The sequence below is a fragment of the Botryllus schlosseri genome, chromosome 9, assembly GCF_051294905.1.
Source record: "Botryllus schlosseri isolate E-star chromosome 9, Bs_hap1, whole genome shotgun sequence".
Taxonomy (NCBI): domain Eukaryota; kingdom Metazoa; phylum Chordata; class Ascidiacea; order Stolidobranchia; family Styelidae; genus Botryllus; species Botryllus schlosseri.
In genome coordinates, this window is record NC_137244.1 from 7,972,890 (window position 1) to 7,991,372 (window position 18,483).

At 41.6% G+C, this 18,483-nt stretch overlaps 1 protein-coding gene across 1 annotated transcript in view; it reads right to left on the reverse strand.

The window, feature by feature from the left end:
- The window catches only part of LOC145447139 (uncharacterized), a 219,047-nt gene extending 200,988 nt beyond the window's left edge, over positions 1-18,059 (reverse strand). Inside the window, exons 1-4 of the mRNA XM_080325560.1 lie at positions 17,900-18,059; positions 2,946-3,100; positions 2,778-2,880; positions 2,229-2,403 (exon numbers count right to left, since the gene is read on the reverse strand). Coding sequence (XP_080181686.1) covers positions 2,229-2,403; positions 2,778-2,880; positions 2,946-3,100; positions 17,900-17,960 — 494 coding nt within the window. The 5' untranslated portion in view covers positions 17,961-18,059. The remainder of the gene's footprint in view (positions 1-2,228; positions 2,404-2,777; positions 2,881-2,945; positions 3,101-17,899) is intronic.
- Positions 18,060-18,483: the final 424 nt, after the last annotated feature.

Here is an 18,483-nt window from a genome sequence, read left to right on the forward strand (position 1 = left end):
GCTACGAGATCTACCACGGCCGAATTCACCAAGTGCCGAGTTTGTGCGGCCGAATTCACCAAGTGCCGAGTTCACTGGTAATCGGGCAGATACGGAATAATAAGAAGAACCGGCCTGGTGTAAAATGACCAGTGTAGTCGAACCACCACCATGAACACCACAAACAAACAAACATCTAACATGGAAAAGAAATTACCTTTACAGCCTTTGACAAACACAGTTAACATTGAAACCAGCAATTTAGGTCTTATTCGAAAGCAGAATAACAAATGTTTTACCGGACATATCAAATCAAATGTTGTAAAGTTCATGTAAAATAGCATAAAATATTATCTTACTGTGACCATATTCTATCAATATGGACTGGCTAGCGAAATTCTCTGGGCCAACATAAACAAGCTGCGTTTGATTTCAACGATTAATAATCTTGTCACTGGATTCGAGGTATAATTGCATTCAAATATCAAATTTTGCTCCATTAATCAACATCAAGTTGAAAATGTCCATTCTTGCACCAACTTTTATAAAATCAGGATGCCAGTATCAAGGCAGGTAAGAGGTAACCTACGAATCAGTGTTCTACAGGTATGTATCTATATGACTTATAGGCCTAGAAAATTCAAGCATAAATATTATGATATAGATATATAGAAGGTAGGCATACCGGTAATTCAGATGTTTGAAGCGACTTGGACAACTAGATAATTCTAGTGGTCTAATTTCACTAAATTAGAGCGAAATGCCAGTAATATAATTGTAATCTAATTCGGAAAAAACGGTTTAGCTCTATAATTCTAACCTGGAAACGTTGAGACTTTTCTACAGTTATGTCTACGCCTGGTTTGAAGAAAGTCAAACAGCTCTAGGCGTCATATACTACAGGCAATTCAAAATACCCCATAAGCTATATGCTACTGCATATATACCTTTTACCCGCTACCTCATTCAGTCACAATTCCTATATATTTACGGCATTTACCATACAGAAAGAGCGAACTATGCCTGGCTGCTACCTGTTGCGAGTCAAATCTTTGTCACGCGCGATGGCGTAAATTTGAATCGCCGATATATTCTAGAAGTCACGTATCGATAATCATATTCCTAAACGTACAACATCTCACTTATTTAGTTATTCTCTGAATAAAACTATTATCCATACTCGTTGAACATACGAGTTTACCGAAATAGCGAATATATATCTAATGAAGATCATATATATCAGAAGAAAACGAAACTGTTCGGCCTTAGAGCAACAACACGAATATTCAACACCGGTGACATCCTCACGCAATAAAACGAAGGTAGAACATTGTTTTCTAATGGATATAACGAAGCTACCGCTTGAGATCGAACAAAACCGGATAGTGATTTGTCGTTATTGAATGTAACACAAACATTATCCTTTCTACGTCTTTTAGACATACCCGCAAGCGATAGAAAATTCGCATTATTAGGTTAACAACGCGATATAATGAAGTCTAACGCATGCCATGGAACAACACCGAGTTGGAATTTATTCTGATTGAATATAACCACAAGACAGCCCTACTACGTATTTTAGACATTCCCCCGACACTTAGAAAATCAGAACCTAATCGAGATGATCCCGGATTATCCTTTTACGGTTTTGTGTTTGCTGGGATGTTTTTGTATGATGTCACAAATGCGGGTTCATGGTCTACTTTTCGTTTGCGTTACAATGATGCAGGTGCTACAAGAAATCGTTTCAAAGTAACATACAGCTCGTTTCGGACAAGTTATATGCGAAAGCTACGAAAACAAACAAACATCGAAAAATTCCGACAGTGCAATTAAACGAGGCGAAAGTCAAATGAAAATAGCAAACTCGCATTTCTTTCAATGATGCCGAACAATCACAATCAGCGAGCTTCGCCTTGCATAAACTTCAAGAGAACCACATGTAAATCTCGTATCAGAAATATACCATTAAATGAAGTTACTAATATTACATTAAAGTTGCGGGCATTTGTCGTAAATCTAGAGTCAATTTTGGTTTATAAAAGTTCACCGATCCGCATCGTTTGTTTTGAAGTTTTACCTGTCCGCGCGGTCGGAAAGGTTGAGAACCGCTGGTTTACAACATCATAAAATCCAGTGCTACAGCAATGTTAGAAAAATATTGATTTCAAAACGAGTATGTTATTGAATCACCCACACGTATTTTTAAGCTGACACTTGCCAGTTTTCAAGTTTCTAGAAGAACTCACACGTGAGCAAAATACTGGTTTTCCGTCGTGTTGATAAAGCTGCCGTTGCTGGGATGCGGCTCATCGCAGAAACGAATCTGCCACTGCGAAACTCTGGAATTGCGCGCCGATTTAAAAAATACGAAGACTGAGTCCTGTAGCGGCGTGGATAAATGAAGAATCGGAGGTCCCGGCACTAAACGGGGGCAAATTCATTTTAATTCCAAGCGAATAGATATGCACGAATGGAATTTCAACGAATAAGTTACTAGAGGAAAATTGCGACCTTGGACTATAAAAAAAAAGTAATTTACGGACAGATAAATATGGTACAGTGACATTTCCACAATCAAATCGGAATAATCCAATCAATATTATTGCGATAGAATGATTAAATTCCAAAATGCATCGGACCACATCAGGACTATACGCATAATTAACTATACAATTATTATTTTCTTAATCCATTCTCATCGTCAATCAACAGTCGCATCACACTCGATTTGCAAAAGTCAGTAACAAGGCATCAGGGAAGCACAAGAAACGATAATAACTCCACAAGAAACTCACAGGTAAAAACGGTCGTCGCAGTACTGTCGGGTGAAACATCACCGCTGCCGTCCTGTGCTTTGATGATGACGTCATAGATTATGTTCGAAGATAGATTTGTGATCTAAAAACACGATCGGAATAGTGGCGTCTGATACCGTGGCATTTTGAACATTTGACTCATCATACTGTATCTCCACTTGTGATATTCCTATACACGTATGAACCAGATGAATGTCGTTTCATGACGGTGACCTTGTACTCCGTGGCGTCAGCTACCGAATCGAACGAGATATCGAAAGATGTAGATCGTACATTCGATATTATAGGAGCTGCCATCTGATCTGAAATAAAAATTCAAGAATTTTTAGAAGCCCTTTTGGAATAATATATTCAATAATTGTGACTTCGGAGTTTCACCTACCACTGTTAGTGAACTGGTGGGACACGGATAAAAGTAGGTCAAACGCAAAGGATAAATATAATCTAAAAATATCTTCATACCAAATATTCGAACACTATTTATATATATATATATACATGCCGCACAAAATTACGAACTCGGCGACTTCGGAAAGTTATCGGGATTGAGTAAATATTTCACGGTTCAAAGCAGTGGTTCTCAACCTTAGGGGCACGCCCACCCTAGTGGCGCGTGAGAGCATTTGTCCTCTTTTTTAGGGGAATTCTGGTTAAATATAGGGTAAAAGTCGACCGAGTACAGAAAATCATTATTTGAGCAACATCCCGGCGACTATTTCGGGAGCTGAGCCGGTAAGTTGACCTTTTTGTTTAGTCAACCAACCACAGAGTCGAGAAAAATTTACCATTTTGTCGTAGGCCTATTTCATTCCAGTATTTTAAGTCCGTAAATTTTGAAAAAGTGTCCTCTCCTCAGATTTGCAAAATATTTTAAAATTCTTGAACAACGAATAGTGCGATATTACATCAGTTTATTGATTGCAGGAACGTCTGATTTTCAAACTCAACATCTCATTATGACGTCATGTGTATTAGTTTTGTTCGTCCATCATTGCTTAGCGAATTCTACAATTAGTAAATATACATTCGATGAAGTAGTATGATAGAAGGAACAACCGTCATGCCGTCAAGTCGGACACCAATACCTCACAAGAGGAGGATAATATTCACCACTCAGCGTCGTTTCAAATAGTAACGTACTCATAGGTGTCTCGTTTTTCTTACTTAAATGCAGTTTGAACATTGCTGCTTGGCGAGGAGTAGCCTATGTACATGTTCATCGGACAAAGATTTGAAATTTAATAATCGCCAAAAAATTAATGATTATTTACAACACATCGAAGCATTAAAAACCAACGACTACTGATGTAAATCATGACCGGACTGTTTTTTGTCCGTTACTTGTAACGACAGCTCCAAAAATCTGATGACCTGATCGGTCAAGGTTTGAGATATATATCTTCAATCGAACTATATTTATTACAAGGAATCAGATAATCTTTTTTAACATCTGCAAGTAGGATCCAGCGTAGAAAAGACAGGTTGTTGTTGTTGGTATGGAATTTTGGTGCTCGGCGGCAATGGCCTTGTGCACCAGGTCAATTAGTTATATATGCATTATTTCATTAAATCTCTCTTCTGGACAACAAAACAAATTCTATTGCGGAGGAAATCGTGGCGGGATGGGTCAGTATGTTATCTATGAAGAAAGGCACGCCGTGTTCCCGAGCTACGCCTTCCAGGTACTCCCGTTCGCATGAATATTTTGGGCAATCGATGAGGAAATGTTCCACAGTTTCTGGCCGCTGGCAAGTACGACATAGCCCGTCTTCGTGGCTTCCAATTCGAAGCAGGTGGTTGGCAAGTCGGGAATGCCATGTCTGTAGACCAGTGTTTCCCAACCTTTTTTCACCCACGTACCATTTCGAGGTTTTATGCAGTGCTGGCGTACCACCTACTTAAGTTACGCGCGCCCAATGTTCCCTCTAAGCTGCGCACGTGCGCAAATGCGCAGCGCTTTCACGGTCTTTGCGCACAGAAAATATAACTTGCGCACAACAAATCTGAAGTGATGACCTTTTTCAAGTCGTTACGCACGGTTTTCCAAGGGTCTGCGCAGTGAGTTGGTCAGTTGGTGAGTGTGCGCAGACTCGTCACAAATTAGAGAGAACATTGCGCGCGCCGACGTCGGTCAAGAAATTTTTCGTTATTTATGACGTCATAATCACGTATTTGATCTATGCGAAGCGTAATAGCAAATGCTATTGAACTAGGCATTCTCAGCCTGGGTTGATGGGATGCATGCAATCGTTATTACACACCCGGTAACAAGAAGAACAGCATATTTAAATACCAGCAAACAACAAACTTCAATTTATTTATTGCGATGGCTGCAGTTGTTTATTTTCCACTAGCTCAGCGGATCTCAAACTTTTTTAAACACGCTCCCTGTTATGATAGTGAAAAGTTTCGCGCACCCTAATCGTCATATCACAGAATGCAACGAGAATGCTAGCAATCCCAGCGAATAATTTGATGGCATGGAAGGTTATGACAGTTGATTAGAGGATTCTAAAATATGCAGTTAGGACTATACACAAAGCAAAAACAATGGAACGGAGATAAATGGCGTGGAGCGCGAAAAAAAATTCAGTTGGCTGCAGCTTCTCGCCCCCTTCAGATGCTTTCACGCGCATCAAGGGCGGAGGGGTACCCACAGTTTGAGAACCACTGACTAGCTGGTCGATGCGAGGCATATGTTTGCTCACAGTGCATCGAAAGTCGCATGGCAGCAACAAGTCGGTTTCGTTTCTTCGACTTGATAGACATTAGGGATGAAAGGATGAAAATCCTTGCTCGCACTCCCACGTAGAAGGGAAAATTGGCAGCTGGGGAATAGCGTGCTAAGCTATAGTCGAGTACGAGGAGGCCGTGGTAAGCCTGAAGTTTATCGGAGAACAATCTTTGTGTTCAACCCCACCTGAAATAATACCTCCCTTCGGTCGAAAAAACAGAATCTACTCGCGTACCACCTGGAAGACCTTCGCGTACCACAGGTTGGGAACCACTGCTGTAGACGTATGAGGACTGACGATTGGATTCGTGACGATAGCGGGAAAACCGGGATTCCGTTGTGCTGCGAGAAAATACGCTTGAATTGGGAATCGTCCGTATGCTCCCTGAACTTGCCAATCCATTTCTCACGACAGTGTTTAGAGACGCGAACTTTGGCTTCCTTCAGCGACAAAGGGGTGGATATGATCTCGACGTCGGGGGAACTTGCAGCATGCCTGGCCAATTTGTGCGCCCGCTCGTTGTATCCGACATCGTGATGCCCTGGTATCCAGACTAGGTGGGACGAGATGTTTCTTTGAGATAAATCTCCGCAGATAGTAATAATATTCAGTGGCGGCTCGTCCTATAGGGCAACTGGGGCATTGCCCCACCTAAAATTCTGTTCAATAACAATTCTTTACCATTTATAGACGCACACCAATCTATATATACCGAAATCACAGCGAAAATGGTATTCTTCTTATATATATATCGCATTCTCTGCGAAAATCGAATTCTCTCCTGTGTTTTCGCTTTGCGAATGCCTAGCCGGGGCATGCCCCGGTAGCGCTCATAACAAGCTTTCACTGTCTATTCTCTCAAAGCCGCGCACAATAAAGAAACGGTGATTTATTCTCTCCTATTCCTAAAATTGCCGAGCAACCGGGGCTCAATAGCTCTGTGCCCCTAAGGTGTGATGTAACAATCGTATCTATAGCTGAACTCGGTTACCGTCATATGCGTTTAGTCGACCTTTGCTGGTATAGGTCGATTTTGATGGTGTTTCACACCATGAAAACTAATGAAACTTGGTATGTCATGTCGTGATGGTGGTATTTAACACTGCCCCAAGTTTCAGGGTTTCTACTTTAAGTTTAGGGTAGTAATTCCGTTTCCGAAGTTGAGTGTGTGCTGATCCGTCATGTCTCGCAAACAGATTTTACTCAAAAGCCGGTATTGGTATCCATTGATTTTCACGATGTTCAATACTGAGATCGGTTATGACATTTGGCACGGTAAGTCTTAATGTTAGTATCGAACGCTGTACCAAGTTTTAAGTTTGTCACAGAACTGTGTTAGTGGTAATTTCGTTTCCTAATTCGAGTGAAAGCTGACTCGTCATTTATCGCTAACAGATTATACGCAAAGCCGGTATTGGTCTCTATTGATTTTAACGATGCTCCTTACCTAGATCCGTCATAAGCTTTTGCACGTTATGTCTTGATTTTAGTATCGAACGCTGTGCCAAGTCTCAAGGTTGACACTCAATGATTAGGACAGTAATTTCGATTTCAAGGTCGAGTATGGTAGAGATGTGCTCCGATCTGACACTTTAGCTTACGACGCATTGCGGATTTCTCGCAAAAGCCGGTGTATCTGCGGTAACGTTAACTGAGATGATGATATCATTCTCAGTTTGCATTCAAATATTTACTTTGATACTATATTCTCCAATGTCAATTTCACCGTGAAATTGTGGCCTTCAAGCCATTTGCTTACAACCCCTGTCAAGCGCGATAGCTATTTCGTTTTCGATGGCGGCTAACAGCTGATCACTTGATCAGCCTATTCCTCTTTCGGTGTTGGTCTGTTCGCATTAATTTTGACAGTGTACCATACCGAAAAGGGCCATGAGGCCACTTCTCGATGATGTCATGTAACAGTGTACTAAGTTTAAGGCTTTCATCCACGTATTTATTCGGTAATATAGTTTCCAAAGGCGATTTCGCAGCATACCTATAGACACTTAGACAGTAATAAAGCCGTATGTGTCGTGTTACAGTCTCCAGTTTCAAGGCCAAAATCTCCTTTGCTGTACCGAGACCGAATTTCCGAGGCTGCTATTCTTAGTTCTTCAGAATTATGTTTTGGATTCAATATGACAAGCCCAATCTATGAGATAACAATTGCGTATCTGTCCGAACTCGTTGACCTTTCCAATTAGGCTTACGCTGTCTCTCGAGGAATAGTCAATAGTCATTTTCATTTCTGCAGATAATTAGTCAGGTCTAGTGCGAACATGAACCGTGTTGAATCTTTGTTCCGTACGCCGTTTACGCAGTTACCACACTTCAAGTCACAGCTCACCGGCGGAACTCTCGTGGCACATACGTTAAAATCACTGTTGCCGGGAAATTCATGTTACCGTACCATCATTAAGTTACTTGTTTACGTTGGAAAACGCCTTTGTGACGTCATCTTGATAAAAAGTCGCTTGCAGCCCTTGCCCCACCACCCGATATTGTCACGAGCCGCCACTGATAATATTAGTGACCATATTGTTGCCGAGGCTTCTATTTTCGATGGCCTGCAATGCAATCAGGCTATCGGTGAAGACTGCTATCTTACATGGAGGATGACAGGTTTGGTACGCCCAAGTGAGACTTTTGTAGTTCGCGATTAGCTCTGTAGAAAAAACGGAGAGTAGACAATCAAGGCCTATACTAAATAAGAAATTGTAGTCGTGAACATAAAACCCAGCACCAGAGTGGCGAGTATTTTTTGAGCCATCAGTGAATATTTTGATAAACCCCTGATAGATGTACGATATGTGACGACTGCACACCTGCGAAATTGCCGTATGATGACCTATTGAAGGTACAACCACGGAGCGAAGTCAACAGCAAAGGGGTGTGTTTCACATCATGGGGGGATGGAAAGTTGTTTCGATCGCTGAATAGCCGGTTCTGCAGGCAGTATCCCACTTGTCAGCATGTTAAAGGTATTGAAACGATGGAAATCGGGAAAAATTTCATGCCAGCTGTGGTTGATGATTTGCTGACCAGGGTGGTCATCATTGGACAAAATGGTACATCTCAAATTCAGGCACGACTGCAGATGTCTGAGTTCTATAGGCGGTTCTCCGCAGAAGTGCTGTAGAGCATACGTTGGAGTACTACGCATCGCACCGCAGCAAATTCGTAACGCAGCATTCTGAATTCCTTGAATAGCATTGAGATTGTATCTGGGTGAAAAAAGGTATGATTCGTACCCATATTCGATTACAGATCGTATGAGAGATCTATACTGGGTCAGGAGGCAATCTTTCGATGCTCCCCACGAGGTACTTGCCAAGGCGCGGAGGAGATTCAGTCTCTTGGTGCATTTGCCGACAACCATCTTTGAATGAGACCTGTAATTTAGTTTGGAATCGAATATAATGCCAAGATACCTGTATTCCTTTTGTACAGGTATGGGTGAGCCGTTGAATACAAGATCGATACTTGGGATTTTTCTGCGTCGCGTAAATAATACAGCTGCTGATTTCTCGGAATTTATTTTGAAACCCCATTGTTCACACCACGAGGAAATCTGGTCCAGCGAAGATTGAATTTTCTGAAGGATTTCAGCAATGATTAGGCCCGATTCCCAGATACACATGTCGTCGGCGTACAAATTCATACTAGATGTGACGTTTCGAGGGAGATCATTTATCATGAGCGAAAACAAAACCGGACTTAACACGCTTCCTTGAGGTATACCGTTTTCGAGTTCGAATGTGTTTGACATCGTAGTACCGATTCTCACTTGAAAGGTGCGGTCAGTAAGAAAAGACCGAATCCAATTGACGATGTTGCCCTCGAGCCCGATGTTTCGGAGCTTATAAATTAAGGCGTCGCGCCAGACCAAGTCGTAGGCCTTTTCATAGTCTATAAATATTGCTACAACAGATATTTTGCTCCAGAGCGATTTATATATGTCATCATGCAGTAACGCAATGCAGTCGGTGGTTGATCTGCCAGGTCGGAAACCACTTTGGTTTGGGTGTAGAATATTGTTGTTATTTAACCACCAGTTTAATCTATTTAGAATCATCCTTTCCATGATCTTACACAAATTGCTGGTGAGAGAAATTGGAGAGAAATTGGTCGGTAAGATGATGCGATGTCTTGGGGTTTTCCGCGCTTTAGGATAGGGACAACAATCGAATGTTTCCATGGCTCTGGACAGATGCCACTTGTCCAAGAGTCGTTGGATGCGTCCAGTAGCATCGTCTTACAGTTTGTATTTAGGTTGGACACCATTGCCATGCAAATCTTATCGATTCCAGGTGCGGTATTTGTCCTGGGTTTCAGTACTGCCTGTAGTTCGTTTATGCTGAATGGAGCATTGATACCTTGATTTGGTGCGCTTGATGTTGCAGTCTCTCTAGATAATTCGGATCGGAGAGTTGCTCTCTTTAGCAAGTGATTGGTGTCGAGATTGCCATTACTGCTGACCGACGCAAAGCATGTTGCCAGCTCATTGGCTATTTTGAAGTCGTCTGTTAGCGTTCCTCGGGCCGATGTCACGGATTGGATGTCACTCCAAGTTTTGGAACCAGACATTGACCGTATAACTCTCCAGACATTAGATAATTTTGAAGTGTTCGAAAGTCCACTACAGAATGTTTGCCAATGCGAACGCTTTGCCCTCAACACAGTTTTTCGTGCAAAGGCGCGACTGCGCCGGAACTGGATTATGTCCCGTTGACAGAAAGAGCGTTTCATTTTCAGGAATGACGCTCGTTTGAGACGGATTGCCCTGGAGCACTCGTCAGTCCACCATGGCACGCCGTTTTTCGTAAACGGTTTCGTTATTGGAATGCTCTCCTCTGCCGCTTTTATAATGGCTTCTGAGGCTGAATGGATAGTAGCCTAATTCGTTCATTGGCCTGGGAAAAATTTCTAAAGTGAATCTGAGACAACTGTTTGAATTTTTTCCAGTTTGCTCTCCGTAAAGCCCATGAACTGTGGTGCCTTTGCGGAGCAGTTAACATGACATCAAGGACGCCTATAACAACGAAGTGGTCACTTCCAAGGAGTGTGTCGGTTACTGATGTTGATATTTTGTGTGTCAGGTCCTTTGAAGTTATTGTCAGGTCAAGCAGAGATATTGCACCTGCCTGGGTTAGGGCGAGACATGTCCAGGTGCGTCGGGGATGTCGTGTTAGCAACAACAAGCTCGGATTCCTCCAGTAAGTAAGGGAGATGCCTACCGCATTCTTTCATGGATGAGCTTGCCCAAAGGGGGTGGTGTGCATTGAAGTCGCCCAAGAGGATACACCGCGAACCACATCGCTCGGCAGAAAAGCAGCGCTGAATGAGAGAGCGAGTGATTTTCTTGTTAGGGGGGATATACACATTGCATATCATAATACCGTCGATGATTATCGCTTGAGCCTCAATTGGATGGATATTTTCAATATTCATTTCCAAATATCGTCGCCCGTTTTTAATGAAAATACAAACACCACCACCATGGATGTTGCGATCTTTCCTCAACAAAGAGTAATTGGGTATTCTCGGGGAATACTTAGGAATCAGATGAGTCTCTTGTAAAGCTATTATATCAGGTTGCGTTGGTAAATTTGCAATATAGTGTTTAAATTCGTCTATTTTTTTATATATCTCTCTGCAGTTCCATTGAATCAGAGTGAATAGGATTTGGGTTGGGAGTTGCTTTGTGGAGTTTGTCTTTGGCCTTGCAGGAGTATATCCTGGCGAGGTTGACGATGTTGTAGGCGAGAATCATCTGGTCGTTCATCGCCTGCTGAGTTCAGAGTACTCGAGTATTTGTTGGAGCTAGTCTCGTCTTCCTGAAGAGAATTGGTGGTGTCCATTTCATTGCTTGGACGATTCGGCGAAAGATCCAGGACCTCATCGCGGTGCTCAATGGCGGAAGGAGCGTTTATATTTATTCCCAGTGTGTTTTCAGCAGATTTGGCTATGATCGAATGAATTTGCGGCTTCCCACCATCAGAGATGGAAGCAAGAGTATTCGTGATGACATCGGCTATGAAGGTGAAGAAATTGTTCAACGGTATTGTGATATTTCCATCCGGTGTGAGGGATGGCGCGGACGGAATGGTGACACTCGTACCTGGATATGGTGACGGAAATGTAGGTGCTATGTCTGTAGCGTTGGTGTAGTTTCGTGCAGGTCGAGTCAGCGTAGGAAAATCAGTTTCTGACGTCAAGTTAGGTGCTTGGGATTGATTTTGTAAGGTTTTTCTGGCTTCCCAATAGTTTATTTTGTTGTGCGCCATAATCGAGGTTATTCTGGCCTCTTGCTTGTAGGCTATCTAGGCCTCTTGCTTGTAGGCTATCTAGTACAGCCCGCGTACCCGGCAGAGTGCGGTGAACCGCAATTCACGCAATATGGTTCGTTTTTGCATTGATCATGTTTATGCCTCATTCCACATCTTGTGCAGCGTTGCGCGCTTCGGCAGTGCTTAGCTTTATGTCCGTAGCGGCTGCAATTGAAGCACCGCATAGGTGGCGGATTATATATACGTGTCCAAAACCTTAGGAAGCCAATCGTCACAACCGAAGGCAGTATGGTAGAACCAAAATCTAATAATACCGAGCGACTCGGACATACTTTACCATCAGTGCGGTAGGTGAAACGTTTCGCAATAATAAAGTGCTGGTTTTCTAACCCGCTTTTCAGTTCGTCATCAGTCATATCAAGTGGGACATCAGTTATTACGCCACGAACCTCTGGACTCCTCATTTGATATAGCTTGCACCGCACCTCAATCTTCCTACCTGCCTCTCCTAGATCTACGCACGCGAGCAGATTTGCTAGCTGTCCCGAATTATGACATTTAACGAATAGATCTCCCGACGGCAAGACCTTCATTTCCTCGTAAGACCCCCCGAGAACACGATGCAACGCTTTGTTGATCGCGATAGGGCTGTAATGTCACAATGGCTTCGTTAAACCTTTAATGACCGCAGTGAGGTTACTCCCGGCAGCCATATCATAACCGGCGATACCTTTAGAAGCGGGACCAATTAATTCATCGCTCGCGGTACGCTTGTGAGCGACGCCGGCGCTAGGCATCTAAATGTTAGTAACACTAACTGAATGTAGCCTATATAGTGGTTGCAATATATATTACTAGATATAACTTCAAAGCGACTACACCTGAGCTACAAGAAGAAGTAGCTCCGATGTTGACTACAAATGTCGTTCGCTCCACAGCCAAAGGAGAGCATCCGACCTCAACGACGTCAAACACTCGAATGAGAAAAGACAGGTATATTAACAGCAACGGTTAACGAACACACGAACGCATTTAGGCACTACGTCCCAAACGAGAGGTTCTCAACCATTTTGTCTTCGTGGACCCCTTTTGGACCGTCACGGACCCCGTGGACCCCCTAAAGTTTTATTTCAAATTTAGCATATTATTATATAGCCGCATTTCTTGAAATACGTGATCGTGTCTTGAAAATCGTCGTCTTCGATTGGATGTGAACGAGTGCCGAAAATTCATTTCCTCATAAATAGGTAGTGGCGAATGCAAAAATAACGCGTAATGCTTTCAACGACAGTTCTAAGAATGATCGCAACATAAGGCACCAATTTTTTTAATGGCATATGTACGGTACATATAAAGTCCAGCCTGGTCATTTCTATCTAGCAGCTCATCTTGAAGTTATTCTGGAATGGTGGAACACAAGGGAAAATGGATTGCAACTTTTTTTCGCAAACACCAACGTAACACCTCTAAACAGCAATATGTTTATATCAGTAGGCTATTGGCAATTTGACAATAGAAATAGGCCTAAGTTTGCACAGTTAGGATATTCCACCCCAGAAGGTCATTCAGTTATGTGAGTACTGAAGTTTTAGCAGTTACGAAGCTAAACTATACCTCGTGATTCACCTAATTCAAATAAATACAAATTAGGTTATCGACCAATCTGCAAATTTAGTGGTTTGGCCGACCCCCGGGTGAGAACCACTGTCCTAACCTACAACCCAAACAATCAATGACCAAATCACCAAATGAGACGAACAGAGATACTAAATGTGAGTTCGCAGGTCAAAAGCAATTAAATATTCGCAACGATATCTGTATTGAGAGGATAGTAGACGATAGGCATAAACATGTTCAACTGGACATACGAGAAGGATTATTCATAATGGCCGAATTGTATTGTAGCCTACTCATCTTATTCTCATATGGCCCTACATCAGTGTTTCTAACTTGGGCTTCTGCGCCTTCCAAGCGGTGATTTGAATTTTGAAGGCGGCGATATGGGGTCGCTTAGCTCAGGGGGCATTATGAGCGGCACTGAAGAACAATGCCATCTCAGCAGATGATGTAGTAGGGACATATGATCATATAGTAGAACAATAGTTCTATATATTCCTGACTTCTCATTGCAAAATAACATTCGCGAAAATCCGTCAAATTTGTCAAATGACGCACACAATGCTTGCAACATTATTCCACGAAAGCAGTGATTTGTTATAATTCATGTAAAACTGGGGTGGGCAATTATTTTCTCCGCGGGTAAATGAGAAGTAGAAAATACGTTAGCGGGCCGAGTGAAAATTTTAGCTTTACTTTCCAGCGTATTTTAATTAGATTACTTAATTACATTGTTATTAATGCTGCTCAGTGAATGTGTTGATGTTAGGTAATGAGAAAGTGGCGGTGATTAAAAAATTATCTATTTGTCGTCATGATTCGAAACATTGTTAAACATGTTACATTTTTAACTATATTTAAACTGCTATTCTCGTTCGCCTATTAAGACACTAGAACAGTGTTTCTCAAAGTTTTTTAGGCACTCTTTCCTTTATGACAGCAAAAATTTCGACCCCTCTATCATGATATCACAAAATATTGAAAAGAGCAACGGTAATTCTGGCAATCTCAACGGATAGTTTGATGTCATGTAAGATTATTGCTACCCAGCTAGCACGCCCACTTGGTATCCAAGTGGAATTTAAGTGCTTAGGTGGGGTGGAAAAATGAAATGGGTTAGTAACATGTGACCCACATCGAAACCAAGCGGGATTTCTATCCATAAAGATGCGTGGTTATACCATACTAATCCCAGGTAGATTGCAATAAGTCTATCTTCTCATTGTACCTATCAATTTGAACTCAGGGGAGTTTTACCTGTTGAGTTTTTGTAATCAAATCATCTTGAAACATGAGAAATCCACATATAGAGGAGCTTAGATTTCCCACATATTACCCACACAGGAACCAACCTTATTTTCCATCAATGTTATTTGGTTTATTTAATCGAATAATAAGGTGGTTCCGTATGTAGTAAAGTTTTCTAGCTATTATGCGATCCCTGTTGGTTCCTCGAACATCGAACTTTAACACCCCTACTAGCTTTACTTCGTCATGGTGATTTGAACTATTTAAAATTGACCGATCGTCACACTGAAGTGAACTTAAATTTCCTTTGCTAGAGTACTCAATTCCTCACAGCGTGCGATATAATTTTATAGCGTAGATCCCATTACCTTTATCCCTTATCTGTATCTACTTTTTTTGACTCAGGATGCTTCTCACGATGCTTCTTTTATATTTTCCTACAGCAAGGTTTGTTGATCTGTATAGCAAAGTCATATTATAATCGGTTTCCGATTTATTCATTTGCGATGATGGTCGCTGGGACATTTGCAACATGAATTCCATCACCAGATTATTCCTCTCTCCATATGAATTGAATTCGGGGTAGTTGTGACGACAAGCGCGTACGAATCGGGCGGCTCCGATTCGATTCCCGTCGGAGGTTTGTCTGGGCTTCTCTTCCGCCGCCATCGCCGTTTTTACGGCGACAAAAAAGCTCAGAAAATGACCGGATGAAAGAAAGCACTCGCAAGGAATGGAAAGAACTAGAAAGGGCCGCGGCCTCAAAAAAGATCAACTTCGAAAGGAACTGTGACGGAGGGCACTCTAAACCCACCCCACTCTGTTACCACGTTTCATCCTAGCTTGTTACCTCCCAGCCCCTCCTTGCTACCTGGGTAATGATGAGAAAATTCTGAAATATCAAAGTCGGACAATACACAGAGCTATAACTATAATAACATAATCACGTGGTAAATCGGGCGCAGCGCGAAAATAATTTTGATTCAACTGCGGCTTTGCACCCCTCTTCAAATGTTTTCGCGGGCCGCACTTTGCCCAGGTGTGATGTAAAATGAATTGCGCGTACGTTTAGATCGCTGATTCGGAATCAGTGATTCCCCCTTAAAACACTTCCATCACGCTAGCTCCGGTTATTTTACACATAATGTTTCGAACTATGTATTGCATCCTGCAGGCACTGCGCACATCGTGTCGATATCGAAGAGAGAGGCTCTGTACCACCTTTGAGAGTGAGAGCCCTTTGTACATTAAAGAAGCTTTGAAGATTTTATTCGAAAATGATCAACTAAATACACTTATATTTGACAGCTACAAAATTGACTCTTTAGAATATTTCTTCAGCGTATCACAAAGAATGATACTGATTAGTGTTGTGACCCACAACCTCACCTGAACGTTATATAAAATAGGTTGCTTTGTTTGGAATACATTTATGTCAAAGTTGATAACTGGGTGCAATACTAAATTCATTGTAAGCTAAGATCTTTACCACATTCTTAGTTGATTTACTAGTTGCACAGAAAGAGAGAGAGGGAGAGAGATATTTATTTATTTCAACCGGGATAACAGAATAAGTTGGGGAAAAATGTACAAAACAAAAAACATGAAGCAAAAATATTAACGTGTCACTAACTCTATAACGGTATAGACGGGTGCCGGCGATATGATCCTTGAGGGTCTGGAGGGACCGCAGCCAACCTCCCCCTGTAGGGTTTGCCAGGGTGTCTATGTGGTACACATAGACACCCATCTCGTTTTGCTTCAGTTTCTCTTTATTTTTACAAACTGGTGCAACGAGTCTACATAGCCAGGCTTTGAGGGGCTTGAGTCTGCGGCCACAAGATTGCCCTCGCCACCATGGCTATGCAAGGGATACTGCCCCGTCAAGCGGTTTCAGATCCAGTTCGGAATATGAAGGCCAAAGGCCATACTCTTCCTGGGTGTAAGAGTGATTGAAGTATTATGGTTGGACCACTAGGGTTTCGCACCGGCCAGCGTCCAGAGAGCCATAGAATGTCCTATGCCGAGAGGAATCGACTGACTTAGAACCGATGCATATTTATTTCTATTGTGAAATAACACACACTTCAGTTTCGTGTTGAGCTGTTAGTAAGCAGTCTCTATTCATCTGGTTGTCTAAAATAGACAATGCAAAAGAAGCCCTTTATATCATGGCAATAAACCAAAATAAAATCCGTTCAGAAACAGCTTTCCTCGATACCGATGAAATGTGACAATATATGGAAACTGGAGAAGATGAATTACCCCGATAAGTACATGTAGAGATTAATGATGATAAATTATTTCAGCAGTCAGCAGGATGGATGTATAAAGATAGATAACGCATGGAACTAAATTAGGTACGGAGCTACTAATCACAATCTTTAAATGAAGAGTGGTATATAGAGATGACTACTGCTACCGACTAAAAAAAATTGCAGCTACATATAAATTTATGGGTCGAAAAGAGGTCCTGATCGAAAGAAGATAGAGAATCATTAAATTGAAGTTCCCCGAAAACACAGTTATTCTGTTTTACAACAACCCAGCTTTCATCATTATAGATGAACTCAATAACAATATTTGATATGTTGCTATTGTACGCTGACCGTAGCCACTAACGCAAGCCGAAATCCCATCAATTTATGAAAATTAGAAAAATACATACCAGAAAATCTCACGTGATAGAGAAATTCTGACGACAGAATCGGATTCAGCAACCTAAAATTAGCCCAAGTCAATCATGAAAATCTTCGGGGCAATTTTTTTTGAAATTTGTAGACCAGTGTGATTTTATGGGTCGAAAAAAACTTCTGATTGAACGAAGATAGAGAATTACCGGATTCAGTTCACCGAAAACTCACTCTTTTGTACTATACAACCACCCATATATCATGATAGATGATTTCAATAACAAGTTTAATCTGTTGCTGTTGTATGCTTACCGTGATGTCACTAACGAAAGCCGAAATTTGATTAATTTAAGAAAATGAGAAAAATTCATACGGAAAAAATCTGAGGTGATGGAGAAATTCTGAGCACAGAATCGTATTCAGCAACCATAAATTAGCCTAAGTCAATCATTAAAATTTTTGGCGCAAATTGTTTTTTCGAAATTTGTAGACCAGTGTCATAATTGACGCCAGAACCAATATTAGGATATACATTGCCCATAAAACATCTCGATTATCACAGAGTAGGCTATACTTACCAACTCCATAAGCATATTGCATGGATATTGAAAAAAGCAGTGTCGTCAATGCGGCGTGCATGCTGTCTGTTCGTTCTTGAACAATAATGCTTTATCACAGATACGCCATATTATTACCTTACGGATATATAGATTACAGATAGGCTCTGCAAAAGATATGAAACAAACATACCACATTATTATTGCGTGTTATTAGGCATGCATGCGTTTGTTCAATAGAACCCGCCGAACCATGGTATGGTATATACCGCACATTACCCTGCGTTATTGTGAGCATACGAAATACCAACAATTTCGACCGCAACACCAGTTTTGGTTCGAAAGAATTATCGACCCAAGTGTCAGAACGTATTGACGCTTATCTGGGCAAAATAACGACATGTACAAACGTGCATGTCTAATTTGAACTCAACAATTAGTAATCAGACGAGCTGACTCGACTTCGTTGAAAAATAGATTAGTATCGGAAGCAGTCAGTTTTCTAAGATAACCCCCGTATTCAACGTATACAGTCCTATCGAACTGCATATAGCTCTGTGTTGTCGAGGTCTCGGCTTATCGCTTCTTAATCCATTGCGAAATTT